Source organism: Leopardus geoffroyi, chromosome A3 (genome assembly GCF_018350155.1).
Source record: "Leopardus geoffroyi isolate Oge1 chromosome A3, O.geoffroyi_Oge1_pat1.0, whole genome shotgun sequence".
In the NCBI taxonomy this organism is placed as follows: Eukaryota; Metazoa; Chordata; class Mammalia; order Carnivora; family Felidae; genus Leopardus; species Leopardus geoffroyi.
This window is the reverse complement of record NC_059336.1, coordinates 91,747,475-91,773,235: the sequence shown is the minus strand read 5'-3', so window position 1 is coordinate 91,773,235 and position 25,761 is coordinate 91,747,475. Positions and strand designations below refer to the sequence as shown.

Below are 25,761 nucleotides of genomic sequence, written 5' to 3'. Positions count from 1 at the left end.
GTCTGCCAAAGTTAAGAACAGTAATCCCTTTAAGATTCAAAGTTCAATAGGATATGGGGCACCTGGTAGGCTCCAGTTGGTAGAGCATGTGAGTCTTGTTGATCTTAGGATTGTGAATTTGAGCCCCACATTGGGGTGTAGTTGTACTTAAAATTTTTTAAAAAAATCCTTAAAAAAAGTTCAGAGTATAGGTTTTTATCTTACCATGATTTAGAATTGAGTTTTACTTAACATATAAGGAGGGACCTTATAGAGGCCTTGATGAGAGTCCAGTAAATCTTATACTTTTATTGTGGTACTCTGTTTTTTAATCATTCTGTTGATGAGAATGTCATATATTCATGCAGTTAATTCAGTAAACCAATTATATGTTGAACTTTAAAGAAATTGAGAGAGATTGACTATCTAGAGAGTATCTGGAGTAGAATAACCAAGGTGGTTGAGAAGCAAGGAGACATGTCACATTCATATTCTGAACACCATTAAATTTTAGCACTTGGAATTATTATGAAGGAGGGAAGCTGTAAGAAGTAGGAGGGAGAAGAGGGAAATTGGCATGATTCTGCCTTCAAGAAGCATGTAATCTTAAAGGAAATAAGATTTATATAAATTGTTACTTAAAATAGGAAATGAGGAGCGTCTGGATGGCTCCTGGTTAAGCAACCAACTCTTGATTTTAGCTCAGGTCATGATCTCATGGTTTGTGAGTTCAAGTCCCACATTGGGCTCTACTCTGACAGTGTGGAGCCTGCTGGGGATTCTCTCTCTCCCTCTCTCTCTCCCCTTCCCATCTGCTTTCTCTCTCTCTCTCCCTCAAAATAAATGAACTTTAAAAATAAATTAAATAGGAAGTGAGAGGTGGAGGAGGACAAGGAACACTTATTTAATTCCCACTGTGTACTTGGCACTCTGTTAGGTCTTATACCTGTGACATCTCACTTGGTTCTAGCAGCTCTATTAAAAATTGGATGATAGCTTCATTTTACAGATGAAGAACCTGAATGTCAGAAATTTGTTCATAGTAATATCCTGAGTCAGGAGCCAGGATTTGAACCTTAATTAATCTTATTTTAAAGCCTAAGCCCATGTCACTGACCACGTGGCCTTCCCTGAGCAGCCCGGATAAAATGCTATGAAACTTCAAAAGAGAAACAGGAGAAAGAAGTTATGTTTCACAGTGGAAGACTTTATGTTCAAGGTGCATTTGAACTAGGACCTAATGGAAAGTAAAGGATTTAAACATAGCAACTGATGGGAAAGAGGGCATTTTTCACCTTTCTCCAAAAGGATAAAGACAGATAACATATGAAAATCATTGCAGAAAGTAGAGATATTTAACTTAGAAGAAGATATGCGTGAAGATTCTGTATTTGAAGAAGGAATAGATTTATTCTGTGTTGTTACAGAGCATGGAACCATGATTAGTAGAGAAGATCTATAAGGAAGTAGATACGGAATCCTGTGTTTGCTCCTTATATGAGACTATGTAATTATAACCTAAATATAAATAGTGCTTTACCATTTTTTTTTAATGTTTATTTATTTTTGAGTGAGAGAGCACAAGCAGGGCAGGGACAGAGAGCAGGGGCGAACAGAGGATCCGAAGCGAACTCTGTGCTGACACCAGGGAGCCCTATGTGGGGCTCGAACTGACAAACTGTGAGATCACAACCTGAGCTAAAGTCAGACACTAACCGACTGAGCCACCAGGTAACCCCAGTGCTTTACCATTTATTAAACACTTTCACATTATCTCACTTGATGTTCACAACCTTGTAAAATGTGTTGACTTTAACTGCATTTTACAGATGGAAGAAGGTGGGGCCCAGAGGGCCATGTCACTTGTAAAAGGTTACTTGGGTATTAAGCAATAGGTCTGATACTTGGCAACTTATAATAACTAAAATCTTTCAAAAGTGTTACAGATAGACTCATGAAGTTTTTAGACCAGTAATTTTTTATTCTGGAAGCCCTCCTACTATGAATATTGAAAATGGGTTCTTTGTGTGATTAGTAAGACACTTGACTATATCAGGATTTTTCAGTTTCAGCAGCCTTGGCACTTGGAGCAGATAATTATTTGTTGTGGGAAGTTGTCCTGTGCATTGTAGCATGCTAGCAGCTTTCCTGGCCTCTACCCACTAGATGACAGTAGTGCTCCCCAGTCTTGACAACCAAAAATATCTCCAGACATCGTAAGATATTCCCTGGGCATGGCACAGTCACTCCTAGTTAAGAATCACTGAACTACATAATGTTTCTGGCTACTAACACAGTTGGCCTTGCCAGTGAGATCACTGTATTTTTTTCAGTGATGTGTAAGAAATTGAAGACATGAAAAAGGTTCCAGAAGAGTGGAATCATACAGCATAGTTCCTGTTTTCGAAGTAAGAACCAGATGATTCTGTAAGCTAATCCCTGGTGAGAATAGTTTTGATTCTTGTTAAGTTCTAAAATAGATTACAGAGGTGGATTATGAAGACTTTTTTTAAAAAAAAAAGTAGTGATTACTGTAATCTGTCATTGATAGAGTGCCTAAATACAGGTGATTGCTTATAAACTCAAATTCTCTCATACTGTCTCAGTTACTTTCATGATAAATAAGGTACTGTGCAGTTAGAGCAGGTAATATATTTAAGTATGCTATGATCGTTCCTATGGATCAAATGGAGAATGATAAGCTTAACAGTGGTATGGTGAGATACAAGAAACTGGTAGCATATACCTAAAGAATACTGACCAAGAGGGATGTGGCTACCTATGGAGGTAGTCTTTTAGTATGAGATATCTTCTCAGTATTTGCCCTGTTCAATATTTTTTTTTTGAACTAGATGAAGATGTAAAGTGCATGGTAATAAAGTTTGTCAATGGCACAAAGCTAGGAATTCTATCACAGACTTCTGGATAGTAGAATAGTATCCAAAAAGATTTCAAATACTGAGAAAATGGACTCTCAAAATATGCGATGTGAAAGGAATATACATTATGTACTACCCTTGCATTCAAAAATTCAGCTGCATAAATAAAAGGAAAGAAATAGCTTTGAAATAATATAGGTAAACCAGAGAGAGATCTATAATCAACAGTAAACCCAATATGAGTCAGCAGTGTCACTTGAGTAACAGAAAGACTAAGGGGAATTCTTTTTACTGGGTGTGTGCTGTTTTGAGTAAAAATGTTATATGTGCTGTACTCATGGATAAGATTTTCCTGGGTGTGTTGCATTTAATTCTGGGTATAAGTATATTAAATGGAGAGTATCTAAGATGGTATGGGAAAGAGAAAATGTAGAAAAGTGAGGTATTAGTCTTAGAATCTAAAGAATTGTCATGTGGAAGGGAAATTAGATTTGTTTGTATAATCCTAAGAAGTAAATTAGGACCAGCGAGTGGAAGAACAGGAGAGAAGTTTGTTTCTCATTGTTAACTGAAATCTAATAGTTAATAGCTGCCCAGAGATATGGGTGGCCTCACGAGATAGTGATTACCTATCATTAAATGTTTTTAGGCATAGGTTACTTGACTAGTTAGTGCAAATGTGAAAATAATATCGGTTATGTATTTAGATTGCTAATTTTCAAAATTTTTTTTCATCAACAGACCTTTTATCAAATTAGTTCTTACATACCCCTATACACAAACACACAAAAGCACAGCTGCTCGTGCTGTAGTGAGTGCCTGCCCACGCTCTCCCTTGAGGGCCTCAACATCTGCCCAAGCCACCCAGGATTATCTGTGAATATAAAGAGCAGTGTAAAAACCAGCTAGCTAAAGCTTCTGAGTCTTTTCAAAGCTAGTTTAAAGCATATATAGAGGTGTGTGTGTGTGGTTGTGTGGTTACTGTTTGGAGAACTTTTTTTTCCCCACAAAATAATGTATTTTGAATACTGAAAGTTAATAAGCTCAGAATTTTAAAATATACTAATTTGTTTTAAACAGTCTTTTTAGAAAAAATGTCAAACTTAGAGAAAATTCTCATGAGTAAAAATAGCATGCTCATGGGCCCTTTACCCAGATTCACTTATCATTAATATTTTGCCCCATTTGCTTTACTATTTGCTGTCCCATTGCATATATACACATGATGATTTGTTTCTCCTGAACAAATTTGAGAGTAAATTGCCTAATTGCTAAGAATGAAGATAGTCTGTTACATAACCATGGGACACTTAATCATTTTCAGTAAACTTGACTATATTTAATCTACCATCCCTGTTCCACTTCCATTGTTTGACTCAATAATGTCCTTTATAGCATTGAGAGAACTATTTTTAAGAAACAAAAGTTCAAACAATACGGAGGGGTGCGTGGGTGGCTCAGTCAGTTAAGCATCCAACTCTCAATCTCAGCTCAAGTCTTGATCTCAGAGTTGTGAGTTTCAAGCCCGGATAGAGCCTACTTAAAAAAGAAAAAAACTGTTTGTCCAGGCCAGCATTCAAAAACATTTAAATTAAATGGAAAAAAAAAAAAAAGAGCATAGCTTTTCTAGTACAAACACTAACTCAGTAATTTATATATGTATAAGTTCAAATACTACTCCATGGAGACTGCCTAGAAAAATTATCTTTATTCTTTTAAAATATCAGAATGTTTAAGAACTGGAGTATAAAAAATTGAATTTTTGTTTTTAATATTAATTAAACATTGATATGTAGCCATGGAGGAATATGTCATAGATATCTGGAAAAAGAAACAGGACTTCAGTTAGAAATACTTTTTGTGAAAAAAATATATTTGGTTGAATTCTACATTTATGAGTAATTTGGTCAGTATAGAGTTTGTTTGTTTTTTTTTTTGTTTTTTTTTTCCAACGTTTATTTATTTTTGGGACAGAGAGAGACAGAGCATGAACGGGGGAGGGGCAGAGAGAGAGGGAGACACAGAATCGGAAACAGGCTCCAGGCTCTGAGCCATCAGCCCAGAGCCCGACGCGGGGCCGAACTCACGGACCGCGAGATCGTGACCTGGCTGAAGTCGGACGCTTAACCGACTGCGCCACCCAGGCGCCCCAATATAGAGTTTTTTGACAGCTTAATTTGTACTAACACACATTGTCACTGACTTGAAAAATAGCCTGTTGTGTGGAATTTTTATTTTTCAAATATGGATTTCTTTTTAAGAAGAAGGGTAATATAGAAATTTTGGTAACACATGAAGAAAAATTCAAACTCCCTTTATATTTTCATTCTAGTACAAGGACTAGACACCATTGTAGGATGTTTTCATCCAGCCTTTTACTTCAAAATTATAATCTTAGTGACTGTGTACATTTGTATCCTACTTCTTTCCCTTATCTCATTAAATGTTTAATTTTGTATGTTACTACAGTAGTCTTTATAAACTTTAATATTTTCTTGCAATGGATGGATATATCATGATGACTAAAAAGTCTCTATGATTGAATATTTTGGTTCCCAATTTTTGATACACAAACAATAAAATGCATGTGCCAAAGTGAATTTACTACATCAAAGTGCATTGATAAACCAACAGAGGACCCATAGCTAGAATATATAAAAGGCTTCTACAAATCAGTAAGAAAGAATCTAATTTTAAAAAAAGAATAGACAAGTAGCTTTTAATCAGGTACTTAGCAAAATGGCATGTCCAAATGCCAAATAAGAATGAGTGGACACTCATCATGACATTACTCAAAAGGAAAATAAAAATTAAACCATAACAGGGGCACCTGAGTGGCTCAGTCAGTTGAGGGACTGACTCTTGATTTCAATTCACGTTGTGATCCCCAGGTTGTGGAATGAGCCCCATACTGGGTCCAGGCTGAGTATGGACCTTGGTTGGGATTCTCTCTCCCCCCTCTTGACCCTTTCCCCCCAACCTCTCTCTTTCTCTCTCAAAGTAAAAAAAAATATTTAATAAAGTATGACTGCATTTCCCAGGAATTGCAAACATTAAAAAACAAAAGGATACCACCTATTAGTAAAGATGTAGGGAGGCAGGATTTCTTGTACGTAGCTGGTGGAAATGTAAATGGAATATCACTGCTTCAGAAAACATTTTGGCATTGCGTACAAAGTTGAATGTAGAGACATTAACATCTAATGGAATAAACTAAATTCCATTAGAAATTTATACCTATGTATGTTAAAAGACATGTACAAGAACTTTTATGCAGTATTGTGTATAATAGCCCCCAAACTCACAACCACCTAAATGTCCCATTATTAGTATTCATGCAACAGAATATACTATATAGCAATGAAAATGCACCAACATGGTGAATAAAGTTCTCTTGTACCTAATTGATATTTGTACTATACTGTTAAAATTACTTCTTTTGGTAAATAGACCTATGACTATCACTGATGCTTTTAAATTTTTATATAATAGGACTTACTTAAATCCATTGTTTTGAGAGTGAAGAAAGCAATAGAAGATGATGTTTTTATTCCTCTATATCCAAAGAGGTAAGAGCTGTTAATATCTAGATTATATGAAATAGCTAATCATGTAATACAGATTTAAGAAAGTAATGCAAAAAGAACTATATTAAGTGTTCTCAAATATAAATATACCTGTTAAGATGCAAGTTGAGATTTCAAAAAAATATTAGTCACATTTTGTATGCCATGTATGATGCCTGACACCTGGACATAGGCTTTTTTATGTTAAGAACATGACAGGTGGCATCACAGAGTAGCTAAGTCCACACATTCTGGGAGCCCAGAGTTAGCATTACTAGATATTTGACTTTGGGCCTTTGTGTGCATCAGTATCTTTGTATGTAAATTCATGCCTACTTTACAGGACCTTGTGAAGATAAAGAGAGTGCTCAGAACAGTGCCTGGCACAGAAAGCCAGAAAGTATCTGTGAATTGTGGATTTACTTTATGAAACAAGTAGGGTATTTTTGGTTTTTAGTTTTCCTTGCCTGAGAAGACGGATCTAGAAAAATGTTGCTAAGGTCGATGTCAAAAAATTATTGCCTATGCTCTCTTCTAGGATTTTTGTGGTTTTAGGTCTCACATTTAGGTCTTTTATCCATTTTTGTGTATGTGTGGTGTAAGTTTATTTTTGTGTGTGTTGTAAGAAAGTGGTCCAGTTTCATTGTTTTGCATGTTGCTGTCCAGTTTCCCAGCAGCATTTGTTGAAGAGACTGTCTTTTTCACTTTGTGTATCTTGCCCTTTTGATTGTACATCAATTGACCATATGAGCTTGGGTTTAATTCTGGCTCTGTATTCTGTTCCATTGATCTATGTACCTGTTTTTGTGCCAGTACCATACTGTTATCTACTACAGCTTTGTAATATATCTTGAAATCTGGAATTGTGATACCTCCAGCTTTGTTCTTCTTCCTCACGGTTGCTTTGACTTTTTGTGCAGTTTCTGTGGTTCCATACAAATTTTAGTATTATTTGTTCTAGTTCTGTGAAAAATGTCATTGGTATTTTGATGGAGATTGTATTAAATCTATATAGATTGTTTTGGGTAATACAGACATTTTAACAGTATTGGATCTTCCAGTCCCTGAGCATGGAATTAACTTTCCATGTGTTTTTGTCGTCTTCAGTTTCTTTCTTTAATCCATAGTTTATAATTTGCAGAGTATAGGTCTTTCACCTCCTCGGTTAAGTTTATTCCTAGATATTTTATCCTTTTTGGTACAGTTATAAATGGGACTGTTTTCTTAATTTCTCTTTCTGCTACTTCATTATTAGTGTAGAGAAATGCAACAAATTTCTCTAATTTTGTATCTTGTGACTACAGAATGCATTTATCAGTTCTAGTAGTTTTGGTGGAGTCTTTATTTCCCCCCCTTTTCTATAGGAAAGGAGTACAATTATAACCATTGTCTTGTACCTTACTTTTTTTTGACTTAGTACATCTTTGAGGTCATTTCACGTCATCACAAGAGTAGTTTCTTCATTCTTTAAGCTGCATAATATACCTTCATATAATGTACTGTACCTGGTGGGCATGTGAGTGATAAACCATTAGCAACAATGCTAGGAATAATTTTATAGACCTACCATTCTGTATACGTATAGAAGGCATTCTCAGAAATAGGGTTGTTGGATCAAAGTGTACTTGTAATTTCGATGTCATCAGAGCATTCCATGTACATTCTGTTAATGTGTTAAGGCTTAGTTTGGTTAAAGAAAACTGAGTTTTTTTAAACTCTGGTTCTGGAAGATTAACAGTTTGCATTTTGTTCTTTCTCTGTTTCAAATTAGCACTATAGAAAACAAAACATCACCACATTCAAAGTTCCAAGAAAGACAGTTCTGGTCGAGTGTAAAGGTAAGCAAAAGCTACAAAAATAAATTTTTTAAATTTTAAATCCAGAGTACTATAGAGCAGAGATCATCAAACTTCTGTAAAGGACCAGATAGTAAATATTTTAGGCTTTGAATGCTATACATTCTCTGTTGAACCATTTAGCTCTGCCTTTGTAGTGCAAAAACAGTTATAAACAATTTGTAAACAAATGAGCATGGCTGTATTTCAGTAAAACTTCACTTCTGGACACTGAAATCTCAACATCATAATCTTCACGTTACCCTTTTACTTTTTTTTTTAATCATTTCAAAATATAAAAACCATTTTTAGTTTATCGGCTCTACAAAACCAGGCAGTCAGCTAGATTTAACCCATAATCCCTCATTGTCCTATCCTGGCGTAAAAGATAAAGGAAGGCAAGCACCTGGTTGGCTCAGTCAGTTAAGCATCTGACTTTTGATTTCGGCTCACATCATGATCTCACAGTTTGTGAGTTCGAGCCCCACGTCAGGCTCTGCAATGACAGCACAGAGCCTGCTTGGGATTCTCTCTCTCTCTGCTCCACCCCTGCTCAGGCACGTGCTTGCTTTCTCTCTCTCAAAATAAATAAACATTTAGAAAAATAAGATAAAGGATGAAGTCATGGCTAAGTTAGTGGTAATAGGGAGGGATGGTAAGAAGTTGGGTTCAGAAGATACTTAGGATGAAGCACTGAAAGTACTTAATGACTAATTAGTTACATATGAAGACTCGGGTGCCAGCCAAGTTTCTGACTTTGGCAACTTATAATGACATTCTTTGAGGGCATTGGAGGGGATACAGTAGGAATAGGTTTGGAGAAAGATAAAGGTCTGTTTCAGATATAGTGAATTGAAGATACCCGTGAGACAAATACAGGAACAGATATAGGTGTCTGAATTGCAGGGGACAGATCTGAGCTGGGAATTTGGGAGTCAGCCACATCTAGGCAGTGTTTGGAGCCATGGTCAGAAATGACAGCCTCTGAGGAGAGGTTCATGAGGTGAAGTACGAGAAGAAGGCTCAGAACATTGGGAAACACTGACGTAAGAGGCAGGCAGAGAAATGAAGTCTTAAAAGAAACCTTAGAATTTATTGTGAAGCTTAGAGTGGTCACAAGAGGGTGGCATCATGAGAACTAATCAAAGGGTTTCTAAGAATGAAGGCAGGGTATTAAATGCGACCGAAGAGAATTGGGAGAAAGACTGAAAATGTTTACTGGGTTTGACAATTGGAAGGTTGTAAGTGACCTCAGCAAGTCTAGATTTTAATAGGGTGAATCCATTATTTATCACATGGTTGAGTCAGGGAAAAGACTTCCCAGGAAGAGGGAGCAGCATCAACAATGAAACGAAGTGTGGAAAGACACTGCAGTAAATATAGCACAAAGTGTGGAAAGAAAATGGAAAACACCATAAAATGCACTGAAAGAGATGGATTTGGAGGAAAAAAGGCAACCAGTGTTAATTTTGTTAGAATTTCTTATTAATCTTATATATCAGAGCAATAAGATTGTCAGCTTTGATGGTATATCAGGATCATCCATTGGAAACAGTTAGCACTGGCTTTGTTTTTTTGAGGAGTTGTCTTTTTCATTCTTTTTTTAAGTGTTTATGTTTGAGAGAGTGAGTGGGGGAGGGGTAAGACAGAGGATCCAAAGCGGGCTGTGTGCTAACAGCAGAGAGCCCAGTGCCAAAGAACCTGATGCAAGGCTTGAACTCACCAAGTGTGAGATCATGACCTGAGCCAAAACCAAGAGTTACACACTTAGCTGACTGAACCACTCAAGTGCCCCAGTACCACTGGCTTAACAGTAGTCTTTTATGAATCCTTCCTTGAGTCCTGTGGTCTTCCCCATGGCCCCAGGCTCTGGGCATGTAAATTGAGGAGGAAAATTTTTGATCTGGAAAGGAAGGCTCCAGTGAACTTATTTGAGATGGATTTGAGGTGATAGTCCTAAAAATTGAGATAGGATGAGCAAATATATAGAGTTTGGGAAGAATTAGGCAATTGATAAAAAATCTTTTCTGCTGTTTTTAAAATTGACACAGCTGGGGTGCCTGGGTGGCTCAGTCAGTTAGGCATCTGACTCTTGATTTTGGCTTAGGTCACCATCACACAGTTCTTGAGATCGAGCCCCATGTTGGGCTCTGCACTGACAACATGGGAGTCTGCTTGGGATTCTCTCTCTGCCTCTCCCCTGCTTGCTTGTTCATGATCACTCACTCTCACTCTCTCTCAAAATAAATAAACTTTAAAAAATAAATAAAACTGACACTTCTACCAGTACTAATAAGGAGAGTTTAAAAGAATTTGACCAGTGTTTTATGTTTGCTGGAAACTATTACGGTTTTTCTTTAGAGAAACAGCTACACATACTCACTTGATACTGTACTTTAGCTTTTCCGCAATATTCTTCTTTGGAATGGACTCCTCCCAGATGACACGTTACAAGAACTAGGACTCGGGAAGCTGCTGAATCGCTACCTTATGACAGCTCTTCTTACTGCCAGTCCTGGGCCAGATGTTGTTAAAAAGTGCAGCCAGGTAAGTATGTAGGAATGGATTCTTAAAATCTGTTTTGTGAGGCACCTGGCCAGCTCAGTCAGTAGAACATGTGACTCTCGATCTCAGGGTCATGAGGTCAAGTCCCATTTTAGGTGTAGAGATTACTTTTTTCCTTTAAAGTTTAAAATCTATTTTGTAACAGAATAATTAGAACTGTGGTATCACATAATAACAAATCAATTTAATAGTCTAGAAACCCAAAAGCAACCAACACCTCAGTAAGAATTAGTATACTGGTTTGAATTATCACCAGCAGGGAGAAGAAAAAGTAGTAAATAGTGGTAAACCAACTAAAATAGTATTAAATCCTCACTTCTCAGTAAATACCAATATAAATTTCAGATGAAATAAAGTATAAAAATGAAACTATAAAATATTGTACCAAGAAGATAAATATAGCTGATGGTAAGGGAATCCTTTTGAACTTAAAAGAAGAAATGAGCAAAAAAAGGTAAGTGATTTGATGATGAATGTGTAAAACTTCAGTGAATCAAAAAGCATTAAATATCAGGATTATTTATTTGATTATTGTTAAAACTGGAGGATAGGTTCATTGGGGTTACCATACTTATTCCTTCTCCTGTTTGAAATTTTCTACAATGAAAAGTTTAAAATTTTCTACAATGAAAAGTTTAAAAGAAAGGGAGCTAAAAAACTGATAAAAGTTGTAAACCATAACAAGGATTAATATCTACATTTTTAAAAAGCTCTTTAAAATTAGTAAACAATTCAGGTATTCCAATTAAAAATGGCCAAAAGACATGTAACAGGAAATTCACCAAAAAAAGAATATATAAAAATGATTTCTAATAATTCCTAAACACATAGATAGAAAAGATTAAGAATACTAATAATCAGAGAAATGCAAAATAATACAGTAAGGATATTATTTTACCTGTTACGCTGGCTGGGTTTTGTTTTGCTTTTTTTTTCTTTTTTTTTTTTTTTTTCTGTTATTTCCTAATTGCTTGTATTGTCAAAAGCATGAGGAAACCACAGTCACATCATGTCAGGGGCACCTCCAACGTGTGGTGCAGAGGTTCTGAGAAACAGTCCACTGCTGCAATAGGGGATAGAACTCTGGAGACTTCTGGCATGATGACTACAAAACCTTTAAAGTTCTTACCTTTGACTTAGTAATTTTACCTCAAGGAATTTATCCTAAGTTAAAAATCCGAGATGCACATAAAAATTTGTTAAAACAGAAAATTCAGCGGAGTAAATTTGAGATCTAATGAATTGGGCAGCATTCCACATAGCAAGCAGAGAGATCTCTCAGGAGTTGTACAAAATGGAAGATTTTCATAAGAAAGAGGGTGGAGCAAAAAAGCTATTAGCAAAAGAAAAGGATTGTTTCAGGCCAGGAGTTTGTCTTATACTGGGGAGGAGAAGGCCACCTTTTTAATCATGATGACAACCTCATTAGTGCCTCTCCAGAAATTTGGAGGTTAAGATTGAAGGTTAAGAAGTGGCATTCCTGGGCTGACTTGAAACTACAGTGAAGTCTTGGGTTTGCTGTTGTAAAGAGCTGTTTCTACTGGAATTTAAGTACAAAGAATATTATTGTAGCATTACTTATAATAGTCGGAAACAACTTAGATATCCAAAAACATTGTTCATCAGATAAGTCATTTTTAAGAATTTCAGAATATGGAAAAATGTTTATAATATAAACTTTAAAACAACATAAAACATTGGATAGCAATTCCTACCCCACTCTGATTTCTTGGGCTATGGTTTTTATATCACATAGTTTTAAACTACATTATCTCCCCAAAATTGAATTCAATGCCCATGCTCTGTATTTCACGTTCAGTTTAGTCCTTTTTGACCAGAAGAGTCTACTATCAGAAGTAGAGAAGACGACACAGGACATTCTCTCCACAGCTTGTGGCTAGATAACCATGCTAAGACAGTGTGGCTTTAAGTCCTGGGATCATTTATGGAAAAGTGAAGGAGTTCTGTGGAAATCTGATTGAGATTGGTGATACAAACAAGTGAAAAGCGTGTGCAAATAACTTTAAATTTCAGTCCAGTAAGGGCTAGTATTTAAACCTTGGAAAAGAGCTAAATATTTCTACCCCTCGGCAGTCCATGTTTCCCCATTTTTTCTGGATAATTGAAAAAGGTGATTAAAGAATAGGCTAAATCTTTGCCTCAACTGTGTTTTGAAAAGCATACATTCCAGAACTTCCACTTAACATTTTGTAATGTGTACAGGGTATATATTCCCCCCCAATTTTACATTTGTAAGTACTGATCTTGATATTACCAACTATAGCATAACCTGTTTGTCAAAGAGTTTCTTTGTATATGATCTCAGGTTTTTCCTTTCTCTCATTCTCTCTTTCCTTCTAGTCTTCTTCTGCTCTGAGGAAATTTTCTTTTTTTACTTAAACATTTTTCTGTTTTTACCAAACTTTCCCCCAATCATGCATTACCTATAGCATAATGGTAAAGTGGTATTTTCCCCAAAAAAGAAAAATTGAATGTAATTGACTCTATATGCTGCCATGAACTTTTAAAGCAGTGTATTAAATTAGAAGATCAGAGCCATAATTCTTTTATTCTGTACCACTAAATTTATTCTGTACCACAAATACCACTAATGATTAGTCATAAAGAATAGCCTATTTTAAGCTCTTAGCATTAAAATACAGGATTTTTTTGAAAGTATAACCCTTGACCGAGAAAACTTCTCCAAATATAATCAACCATAAGCCATAAAATGGGAAAATATACAACCTGCATGTCACTATAAGGATTAAATGAGATGATTGATGTTAGCAAAAGGCCTTAGATAACTGTTGTTACTAAAAAATGTGTATTTTGATTAACAGATAGCAGCATATTTACCAGCAAAATGGTTCCAAAGCTCTGCCATGAGAACGTCTATTCCCCAGCTAGAAAACTTCATTCAGTTCTTGTTGCAGTCTGCACAGAAATTATCCAGAAGTGAATTCAGGTAATTGTGCACATTTGTATCTCCATAAGCATAGCTCAAGGTTTCTTTTTTACACTCAGCAATTTTTAGGAAAATTTGTACTTTCACTCTATTTCTGGAAAAACTCTGTGGAGGGGCCCCTGGCTGGCTCGGCTGGAGCATGCAACTCTTGCTCTTGGGGTTGTTCAAACCCCACATAGAAATAACTTAAAAACAAAATCTTTAAATCAATAAATAATAAGTCCTTAGAGACTATCACTGTAGAATTAGTAGATATTTTCATGTGCAATCTTAGGAATCACTATTTTATACTCACACCTCACGCATAATAGTTCATGTCTTTTTTAACATTTACATATTTATTTTGAGCAGAGAAGGGCAGAGAAAGAGGAAAAGGAGAGAATCCCAAACAGCCTCTGCGCTGTCAGTGCAACACAGAGCCTGACACGGGGCTCGATCTCACAGTTCCTGGGATCATGACCTGAGCCAAAATCAAGAGTCAGACACCTAACTGACTGAGCCACCCAGGCGCCCCAGTAGTTCGTATTTTTAAATGTAAATCTCTTCCAAAGTAAGCATTTCCAGAAAACTATTGCACAGGGGATTTGGGAAACTATAAATCAAAAACCTCTTATAGCAGGTTTTCAAAGTGTTTTTCATTTTCCTAGCCATTTTAAAACCTCAGTAATTGTTAAGTGCAGGTCTGCAGCCTGATGTTTACCCAGGAGTAGCTAGATCTGTTTTGGGTGTCTCATTCACCTCACTAGATGTTTAGGGGTTTAAGTACAGTTGCGTTCTGATTAAGCACTTCTCCAAAATCAAACTAAAGCATTTTTAAAAATAAAAAACCAAGGGGCGTCTGGGCGGCTCAGTCGGTTAAGCAACTGACTTCGGTTCGGGTCATGATCTCGCGGTTCGCGGGTTCGAGCCCCGCGTCGGGCTCTGTGCTGACCACTCAGAGCCTGGAGCCTGCTTTGGATTCTGTGTCTCCTTCACTCTCTGTTCCTCCCCTGCTCGTTCTCAGTCTCTGTCTCTCAAAAATAAATAAATGTTTAAAAAAAAATTCTTTTTAATAAAAAAACCTAGATTTGTTGCATTTCTGTGGGTAAATATTCCCACTGAGACTCCCACCATAATAGCCCATACAAGCTGATAGCCCCCATGCCGCAACTCAGCTTTCTGATGATAGCTTTAACTTTTTACAGCCATTCACATTAAAATTTGCCAGCATACACATCTAATAAGAGTCTATAGTGGAATGCTTATTTGGAAAAGGTAAAGTCTGGAATATGAGATACTGGCTGAAACTTTTTTTCAGATTAACAATTAATGGTTCCCTGTCTCATGCACTTCATTTTCCTTTTTTGTTTCCCAGGGATGAAGTCAAAGAAATAATTCTTATTCTGGTGAAAATAAAAGCTTTGAATCAAGCAGAATCCTTCATAGAAGAAAGTCACCTAGACCATCTTAAATCAGTAATTAAAGAAGTTTGAGCAAACTGTGGGAAGTACTAACGTGAGATTTTAATATAATCACTCATGGCTCATTTGCTTGGGGCGGCGGTGCCCGCAGGACTCCCTCCATTCTTTCGCCTTATTTTACCTTCTGGTATCGCAAAAGGCTGCCCCTCTGTGGTGTTTGCAGGAAGTAAGCCCACAGGAGCAGTAAGAGTTAACATACTTCCCTTTGATTCTTTGGACTTCTTTTCCACTGTAAGAGAGGAGTTGGGGAAACCTTGCTGCTTTGGCTTTGGTAAGTCTTCTGAACTGACCATAGCAACATCTGTTACTTCTCTTCATCCCATCTCTATTCACAAAAAATTAAAATGGAAATCTTAATTGGAATGAATCATTTGCTAAGGGTTAACTGATTAAGGTATTTTAAGGCTTTTGATAACTATTGATTGTCAGATTGTCCTTCAGAAATCTGTACCAATGTATTGTGCCAAAACAAGTGTAATAAGCCAGCAAACCCCCCCCCCCCCCCCCCCCGCCCTGCCATAGGTTTTGTTTTTGTTTTTTTTTAACTCAGTACAAATTCAGTAGATGTAAAAAATTTTAATTATTCTTTTGGCTGTCAGTACTTTTTTGGCCATTTGTAATTCTTTTTGAAATCCACTCATGTTAATGGCTTTGTAAGAACTTTGTTTTAAAGATACCAATGTTTTGTCTATCCTATGTTACTGTTTTCCATATTGTCATTTTTTCTCTTAATGTATGATGTTTTTAGTGTGCTAACATTACTTGTTAAGTACTTAGATTTCTCTTCTGTTAGGGTTTTTGTCATTGGTGATAGGCTTAGGATACACGTATTTTGAATATTCAGAACATGTAATAAACTTTCCGATAAAATATTTGTGTAATTGAAAAGAGACTGAAAATTTCTCAAAATGAGTTTACTAATAATTTTTTCTTAAATCTGTTCATTAACTCCAGGGTGACCCTGAATATATATTTTGTAAATTATTGCCCCAAAGAATATCAGGAAAAAAATACTATCTTCAGCATGGACTTCATGCTGAAGGACTTCAGCATGTGGCTTCTGACATTTTCACCTCTAGTTTTTGACATTTTCACCTCTAGTTTTGAAGCCGTGTATTTTTTTTTTTTTAACATTTATTTATTTTGAGAGAGACAGAACATGAGCAGGAGAGGGGCAGAGAGAGAGGGAGATAGAATGCTAGCAGGCTTTGCATGGTCAGCATACACAGCCCGACGTGGGGCTCGAACTCATGAAACCATGAGATCATGACCTGAGCCAAAATCAAGTGTGAGATGCTTAACCGACTGAGCCACCCAGGTGTCCCTGAAGCTGTGTATATTTTAACAGATTGATGTGTTATTTCTATTTGTGATTCACTAGTCCGAACAGTTTGCTCTTTTAGTTACACAAATTATATAAGAATAGGATCTCTTCTAGAAAGCATTTAGCATTCCTGCACCAATTACTGTCCCAGAGGTAACTGCTGTTTTCATTTTAATGTTACCATTTCAGACTTTTTCTCTACTTAACACAAACATACATGTGTGTGTTAACACAAAAGGCAGATCTTTATTGCATATGAAATTTTAGTTTTAATAAAGTGTACATTTGGAAATTTCCCTGACTTTTGTATTTTTTTAAATTTTTTAAGTTTATTTGAGAAAGAGAACACAAGCAGGGGAGGGGCAGAGAAGAGAGACAATCCCACAAGGCTCCCCACCATCAGCACAGAACCCAACATGGGGCTCAAATTCATGAGCTGAGATCAAGAATCGGACACTTAACCAACTGTGCCACCCAGGTGCCCCTGCATTTTTAATTAAAGCTGTGTTGGACATGTTTACATTTTTAACTTGGTTAGAGAGATTTTTCTTTTTGTAGAATGGGAAATATTAGAACTGCTTTCAAAACTACAAATTGCTTTAAACTCCCAATAATTTAAATTTCATTATAGTAGGCTTCATTATACTTGGAGTTTGAACCTCAAGATTTTTATCCGTCATATATTATAATGGAGGATAATCAAAAACATTTGTGAAACTTCCTTAATCCCCAGTGCAGATTTTTTCTCTTCTTCCTGTTAACAATTCATCTCACATCTCAATTCTCTCCCTGGATTTTTTTCAGCTTTTTGTTCATATAAAGAATATGAAATTTTAAAAAGTCATCTTTCTTCTGTAAAAAAAACTTATATTGACTCTTAGGAACCCAAAAATGGACACTAAAAACACCTCAAAAACAATTGATTTTTGCATTTCTTAGGCCTGTGACAAAATATTTATGTAGAGGACTCCCAAGAAATACCATATATGATTCAAAACCTGAAAAAGCTATAACAATAACAGACCAATATCCCTCATGAACACAAGAATAAAAGTCCTTCAAACATTAGCAGATTGAACCTAGCAATGTATTAAAAGGATAATACATCTTGACCAAATAGGTTTTATTCCAGGAGGGCAAGGTCTATTTAACATTAGAAAGTCAATCAATATGATTTACCTGTGAACAGAGGAAAATATCCTATCAATGATTATAGAAAATGCACTGGACAAAATTCAACATCCTCTCACAATACAAACCCTAGGAGTTAAATTCCTCAGTCTTACAAAGAGCATCTGCAAAAGAACATCTACACTTAACATCATACTTCATGGTGAAATACTAAGCAAACCAAGGATGTCTGCTCTCACCATTTCTGTTCAACACTGTTCTTTAAGTCAGAGCCATACAATCAAGAAAAAGTCATAAAGATTGGAACACAAGAGCTCAGAATAGTCATTCACAAATGATATGGCTGTTTACACAGAAAATCTTACTCTGCAAGAAAAAGAGAACCAGCCAGAACTAACAAGTGAATTTAGCAAGATCTTAGAAAAATCAAGGCCTGGGGCATGCTGGTGATCTGATTAGAAACTTAAAGTTTAAAAACAGTAACATTCTAGTAGCAAAAAAAACATCAAATACCTAGGAACAAATGTATAGATCTATGAGACCTCTGCAGTAAAGAGCAAAACTTTGCTGAGAAGATGAAAACTTGGACTTGAGAGACATCATGTTCGTGAATTGGAAAACAGTTTTCGGTTAAGGGGTCTATTCTCCATAAATTGATTTATACTTCGCAATCCCTATCAAAATTCCATTAGACTTAAAAAAAAAGACGTTTAATATATTAAAAATTATGCAGAAGTGCGAAGACCTTACAAGAGCCAAACAACCTTAAGTTGGAAGACATGTTTACCTGCTATCAAAATTTAAAGGAGGCATCTGGCTGGCTCAGTTGAAAGAGCTATGACTCCTGAACTCGCGGGTGTGAGTTCAAGCCCCACACTGGGTGTAGAGATTACTATTTAACAAAAAACTTACATGAAGTTTAAGTAATCAAGACTGTGGTATTAGAATCAGTCAAGAGTCCAGAAACAGACGTACACAAATTTTAACCAAGATGGCAAGTTAATTAAGTGGGAAAAGGAAAGTATAACAATATTGGTGAAACAATTGAATGTACGAAATAAAGAGCCTTGACTCTTATTCTCTACTCAGACACACACATACACACACAAAATCATGGATTTAAATGTAGAACCCAAAAACAAAAGTATGTAGGAAAAAAAAATTTGAGATTTCTTGGACACAAAGTACTAAACGAAGAAAAAAAAAGGACAAGTTGGACTTAAAATTCAAAATTTACGCAACATCTTAGGTCCTCTGGAAAGTACAAATTAAAACCACCATGATACACCATTTCACATACACTAGAATGACTGGGGGAAAAAAAAAACTAACATCCACAAATGCCAAGAATGTGAAGCCACTGGAACACTCCTATGTTGCTGCTGGAAGTATAAAATGAACAACCTCTTTGGAGAACTATTCATCAGTTTCTTAGTAAGCATTCACTTGCCATACGATTCAGCAAAACCATTCCTGAGCATTTATGCAAGATAAAATATGTCGGGGCGCCCAGGTAGCTCAGTCAGTTGAGCATCGGACTTTGGCTCAGGTCATGATCACACAGTTTGTGGGTTTGAGCCCTGCGTCAGGCACTGTGCTGACCTCTCAGCCTGGAGCCTACTTCGGATTCTGTGTCTCCCTCCCTCTCTGCCTCTACCCTGCTCCCCCTCTGTCTCTCTCTCCCTCTCTCTCAAAAATAAACATTAAAAAAATATATATGTTCACAAAAACATGAGTATACATAACTGTTGATAAGAGCCTTATTAATAGCCCAAAACAGAAGGTATAACTGGTGTATTCATAAAATGGAAAACTCAGCATTAGAAATGGGCTAATGCATATAACTTAATCTCAAAAACATCATTAAATGAAGTTAGAAAAGAATACATACTTCATGATTCAACGTAAGAACAGACCTAAAGTGAAGGAATGAAAATAGACGAGGAATCTGGTAGTGATAGAAATGCTCTATAACATGATTTGCATGATGGGTACAGGAGTGTATTCAAAGTTAATTCATCGAATGGAAAACCTAAGATCTGTGTGTTTTATTGAATGTGATAGTGGTGCATCAATTTTTTAAAATACTTTATAGGTCAGACAAGCGTCTGGAATAGTGAACTATCTCACACACTGTTACCCATGGGCTGAGTACCGTTGAATACCATACTAATTGTTCTTCGTGATACTTTCTAAAGTCATTAGATGTTAACCGAGGAAAACTGGTAGGGATATCCAGAGATACTTTTGTTTTTAACATACCTAGTCCATTAGACCAGTGTTGGATTTGTTTATTATTATAATTGAGAGAGACAGACGGAGTTAGAGTGAGTGGGGGAGAGGCAGAGAGAGGGGAGAGAGAGAGTCCCAATCTGCACTGTCAGTGCAAAGCCCAAACTCACAAACCAGGAGATTATGACCTGAGTCAAAATCAAGAGTCAGACGTTTGAGCCACCCAGGTGCCACTAGACCAGTGGTTTTCAACCCCTTTTCCACCCAAATGAACCTAAACCTAACACATTTCCGTCAAGAATAGTACCTTAGAGTCACTGCCCTGAAGGATTTCACATAAGGGATTCAGTGTGATCTGCTAACCAGAAATGCCCCCAGGAAAATTCTGTAAGAGAATCAAGGACTAATTTATGTTGACAATATTCTCTTAGTCAAGTCGCATGGAGTTAGTCCAGAGAAATGTGAATTAATGTCAATAAAGATTTAACGTTTAATAAAAAGCCTGTAAAAAGAGGATTCAGGTTGACGATTCAATTGAGTATTTTCATATAGATGGTTTCAAGACAGAATTAAGTATCTATAGACCCAGCAGTTCCCAAACTAAGCTGAGATGCCCTGGGCACTGTCGTAACCCGCAGGACATTGTGGGACATTTTAAATTCTCAAGGGAGACAGCAGTACTCAACACCACTCACAAACCACTGGAGTTTCTAGCTCAAGGCTGTTCAGTGTCAGCGTTAGATCATGTTACAGTACTTTAGAAGACAACACGTATTTGTGAAGCTGGGTTTCCAGAGGCCGCTGTTAAAAGCAAATGGAGACCAGCCTTGAAAATTCCCTAAGCAGGCAAAACCAGTTTAGTCCTACAAGCAAAGCTTAATTTAGCTTATTTTGCCAGACTGACGACCTGGGTCATTTCTTGTTTACACCTCTAAAAATCATAAATAAAACTTAAACTGTTTCCCAAGGTTGGTATGAGGTAACCACTGACCAATTCACTATCATTTAAGAAAATTCTAATACAACCAATGAATTTAGAATAAACTGTCACTGCTTTCTCACTATATAAACTGCTCACACCAACATACAACTGAGGGGCATCCAGCTGCTCAGTCAGAAGAACGTGAGACTCTTGATTTCGGGGTCATGAGTTCGAGCCCCACATTGAGTACAGAGATTACTGAAATAAATAAAACTTAAACACACACACACACACACACACACACACACACACACCTGAGCTTTATTCCATGTTTTGGTTTAAGTGCTCCCAGTTTACAAACTATTTTTAATTACTACTTTGGTGATTCACTGGTTTTGTTATTTCTGAACTTCTGACACTGTGATAAAAGCAAGTACCTCATGAAAGTCCATGTGGAACAGAAAATGAGTAGTAATGTCCAATTTGATTCCAAGGTTTGATAAGTTGCTTAGGGGCAGATACACACAACCCAATTAGTAATTATAATTTAAGGATGCAATATTTTAAATATGTACTATTTTTAAATATTTAGACCTAACTGGTTAATAAACAGTGCTAAGCATGGGGCACCTGGGTGGCTCAGTTGGTGAAAGCATCAGACTTCAACTCAGGTCATGATCTCACGGTTTGTGAGTTCGAGCCCCGCATTGGGCTCTGTGCTGACAGCTCAGAGCCTGGAGCTTGCTTCAGATTCTGGGTCTTCCTCTCTCTCTGCCCATCCCCTGCTCACACTCCGTCTTTAATAATGATTAAAATGTTTTAAATAAAGTAATAAATGGTACTAAGCATTTCTTGTGGTCTAGGGGGCCCCATTAAAAATTCCTTAAAAAACAGGGGCATCTGCAGGGTATAAAATCAATGCACAGAATTCGGTTGCATTTATATACACCAATAATTAAGCAGCAGAAAGAGAAATGAAGAAATTGATCCCATTTACAACTGCACCAAAAACCATAAAATACCTTGGAATAAGCCTAACCAAAGAGGTGAAATATCTACACGCTGAAAACCATAGAAAGTTTATGAAAAAAATTGAAGACACAAAAAAATGGAAAAATACTCCATGCTCATGGATTGGAAGAACAAATATTGTTAAAAATGCAATAGCATTTCTACCCAAAGCAATCTATGTATTCAATGCAATACCTATCAAAATAACACCAACACTCTTCACAGAGCTAGAACAAACAACCCTAAAATTTGTATGGAACCAGAAAAGACCCCAGTAGCCAAAGCAATCTTGAAAAAGAAAACCAAAGCAGGAGGCATCACAATCCCAGACTTAAAGCCGTCCTACAAAGCTGTAATTATCAAGACAGTATGATACCAGCACAAGAACAGACACTCAGATCAGTGGAATAGAATAGAGAACCCAGAAACGGACCCACAAACATATGGCCAACTAACCTTTGACAAAGCAGGAAAGAATATCCAATGGAATAAAGACAGTCTCTTCAGCAAGTGGTGCTGGGAAAACTAGACGGTGACATGCAGAAGAATGAACCTGGACCGCTTTCTTACACGATACACAAAAATAAACTCAAAATGGATGAAAGACCTAAATGTACGACAGGAAGCCATCAAAATCCTCGAGGAGAAAGCAGGCAAAAACCTCTTTGAGGGGTGGCTGGGTGGCTCAGTCAGTTAAGCGTCCAACTTCAGCTCAGGTCACGATCTCGTGGTCTATGAGTTCGAGCCCCGCGTCGGGCTCTGGGCTGATGGCTCAGAGCCTGGAGCCTGTTTCCGATTCTGTGTCTCCCTCTCTCTCTGCCCCTCCCCCGCTCATGCTCTGTCTCTCTCTGTCTCAAAAATAAATAAACGTTAAAAAAAAATTTTTAAAAAAAAAACCTCTTTGATGTTGGACACAGAAACTTCTTACTAAACACATCTCTGGAGGCAAGGGAAACAAAAGCAAAAATGAACTACTGGGACCTCATCAAAATAAAAAGCTTCTGCCCAGCGAAGGAAACAATCAGCAAACCTAAAAGACAAGTAACGGAATGGGAGAAGATATTTGCAAATGACATATCAAATAGAGGGTTAGTATCCAAAATCTGTAAAGAACTTATCATACTCAACACACAAAAAAATAATCCAGAGAACAAGGGCAAAAGGCATGAATAGACACTTTCCCAAAGAAGATATCCAGGTGGCTAACAGACACATGAAAAAATGTTCAACATCACTCATTATCAAGGAAATACAAATCAAAACCACAATGAGATGCCCCCTCACCCGTCAGAATGGCTAGCATTAACAACTCAGGCAACAACATGTAGGAGAGGATACGGAGAGAGAGGATCTCTTTTGCACTGCTGGTGGGAATGCAAACTGGTGCAGCCACTCTGGAAAACAGTATGGAGGTTCCTCAAAAAACTAAAAATAGAACTACCCTACAACCCAGCAATTGCACTACTAGGCATTTATCCATGGGATACAGGTGTGCTGTTTCAAAAGGACACACACACCCACGTTTATAGCAGTACTATCAACAATAGCCAAAGTATGGAAAGAGCCCAAATGTCCATCGACAGATGAATGGATAAAGATGTGGTATATACATACAATGGAGTATTAGCAATCAAAAAGAATGAAATCTTGCCATTTGCAACTACGTGGATGGAACTAGAGGATATTATGCTAAGCGAAATTAGAGAAAGACAAATATGACTTCACCCATATGTGGAATTTAAGATACAAAACAGATGAGCATAAGGGAAAGGAAGCAAAAATAATATAAAAATAGCAAGGGGACAAAACATAAAAGACTCTTAATATATAGAGAACAAACTGAGGGTAGCTGGAGTTGAGGGTGGGGGGCATGGGCTAGATGGGCAAGGGGCCCATCCCAGTTGTTGGGATGATCACTGGGTGCTATATGTAGGGGATGAATCACTGGATTCTACTCCTGAAATCATTGTTGCACTATATGCTAACTTGCATGTAAATTAAAACAAAACAAAAACAAACGAACAAAACAGGAGCACCTGGGTGGTTCAGTTGGTTAAGCATCTGACTCAGTTTTGGCTCAGGTCATGATCTCACGGGTTCATGACTTCAAGTCTCAAGTCAGGTTCCATGCTGTCAGCGAGGAGTATGCTTGGGATTCTCTCTCTTTTCCCCCAATCCCTTCTCTCTCTCTCAAAATAAGTAAACTTCAAAAAAAAAAAAGATTAAAAATGTTTTAAAAACTAAATGTTCTATAAAGTGAGAAAGAACCACTGATAGCTTTTTCACTGAAAAACACAGAATGTTCCTAGACACATTTGGACTTATTTTTGTATAAGATTTTATTTTTAAGTAATCTCTACACCCAATATGGGGCACAAACTTACAACCCCAAGGACAAGAGTTGCACGCTCTATCCACGTAGTCAGCCAGGTGCCCCATTTGGATTTCTTAAAGCTAGAGAGGGAAAAACATAGGGAAACGACTTCCCTATTGTGCTCAAATTTTTAGGAACACCTCTAGGATTTTTAAATCATAAACAACTATTATAGACCATTAAATTTCATAAATATCTGCCTGGTAGGGTGGCCAGCCTTCCCAGTCTGCCAGGACTAAGGTGTTTTTAAGATGCAGGGCTTCTGGTGCCAAAATCGGAGAAGTCCCCTGCAAACCAGAACAATTTGGTCACTCTACTGCCTTCACTGAAAACACCCCAAGCATTTTAGTTAGAGGCCTAATTTAAAGCAAAATGACCTGCCTTGAATTTCACCTCCATTCTGCTGTTTCTATAGGAGGCAAAATGTTAAATGCAGTGATTCTCAGAAATAGTTGTACATTAGAATCACATCAGGAGCTTTTTAAAACACTAAAATCCATCACTGTCCTTGGTATTTTGATAAAGTCTGGAGACTTTTTACATTTTTTTAAAAAAGCTTTTATTTTTAAGTAATCTCTACACCCAACATGGGGCTCAAACTCACAACCCCAATACCAAGGGTTGCAGGGACCACTGATTAAGCAGCGCAGGCGCCCCTGGAGACTTTTTTAAAAACCGATTTTAAAAGAATTCTCAGGGGGCGCCTGGGTGGCTCAGTCAGTTAAGCATCCGACTCTTGGTTTCAGCTCAGGTCCTGATATTGCAGTTTGTGGGTTCCTGCCCCACATCAGGCTCTGTGCTGACTGTACAGAGCCTGCTTGGGATTCTGTCTCCCTCTCTCTCCTGCTCGCGTGCTCTCTCTAAAATAAACATTTATAAATAGATAGATAGATAGATAGATCGATAGTTAGTTCTGGGGTGGGGCTCTGTCAGTTGAGCGTCTGACTCTTGATTTTGGCTCAGGTCATGATCTCACTGTTCATGGGTGCGAGCCCCATGTCAGGCTCTGCCCTGACAGCACAAAGCCTGCTTGGGATTTCTCTCTCTCTCCCTCTGTCTGCTCCTTCCCACCCCCTCTTTCTCAAAATGAATAAATAAACTTTAAAAAGAAAACCAAAGAGATCTGACTCAGGCATTTGTGAGGTTCAACATTAGCCCCACCAGCCACCATCTGTGCCACTTCAGAACAGCTGCTTACCTCTCTAAAGCGATCTCATTTGTAAAATGGAGTAGAAGCACCTGTCTCATAAGGTTTGATGAACAATAAGAGACATGAGATGCCTTGCACAGTGTCTGGAACAGAGGAGCCCTTCTAATGGGTTAAAGACTAGCTTATCCCTGAAAACTGAAAAGTTAAATATATCATTCTTCTTCTAATAGGAAAAACCTAACAGTTTGAATGCTGTGCATTATACAAAAGACTCAGGGAGTTATTTCTTTTAAACCATTAATTGCCCTACTGCAACGCTAAATGGAGGTTTAAACACAACACACTCTTGAGCAACATGATGGAAT

General features: G+C 37.2%; 1 protein-coding gene across 7 annotated transcripts in view; it reads left to right on the top strand.

The window, feature by feature from the left end:
- GCFC2 (GC-rich sequence DNA-binding factor 2) overlaps positions 1-16,868 on the top strand; it is a 56,960-nt gene extending 40,092 nt beyond the window's left edge. For 2 of the 7 annotated variants that reach the window (XM_045446633.1, XM_045446632.1), the window contains 5 exons: positions 6,351-6,427; positions 8,196-8,262; positions 10,660-10,806; positions 13,668-13,792; positions 15,147-16,868. In XM_045446633.1, coding sequence (XP_045302589.1) covers positions 6,351-6,427; positions 8,196-8,262; positions 10,660-10,806; positions 13,668-13,792; positions 15,147-15,264 — 534 coding nt within the window. In that variant the 3' untranslated portion in view covers positions 15,265-16,868. Of the gene's footprint in view, positions 1-1,550; positions 1,600-2,312; positions 2,422-6,350; positions 6,428-8,195; positions 8,263-10,659; positions 10,807-13,667; positions 13,793-15,146 lie in introns of those variants that run through there. The other 5 variants (XR_006703559.1, XR_006703558.1, XR_006703561.1 and 2 more) reach the window with 5 other exon arrangements.
- The last annotated feature ends 8,893 nt before the right edge of the window (positions 16,869-25,761 follow it).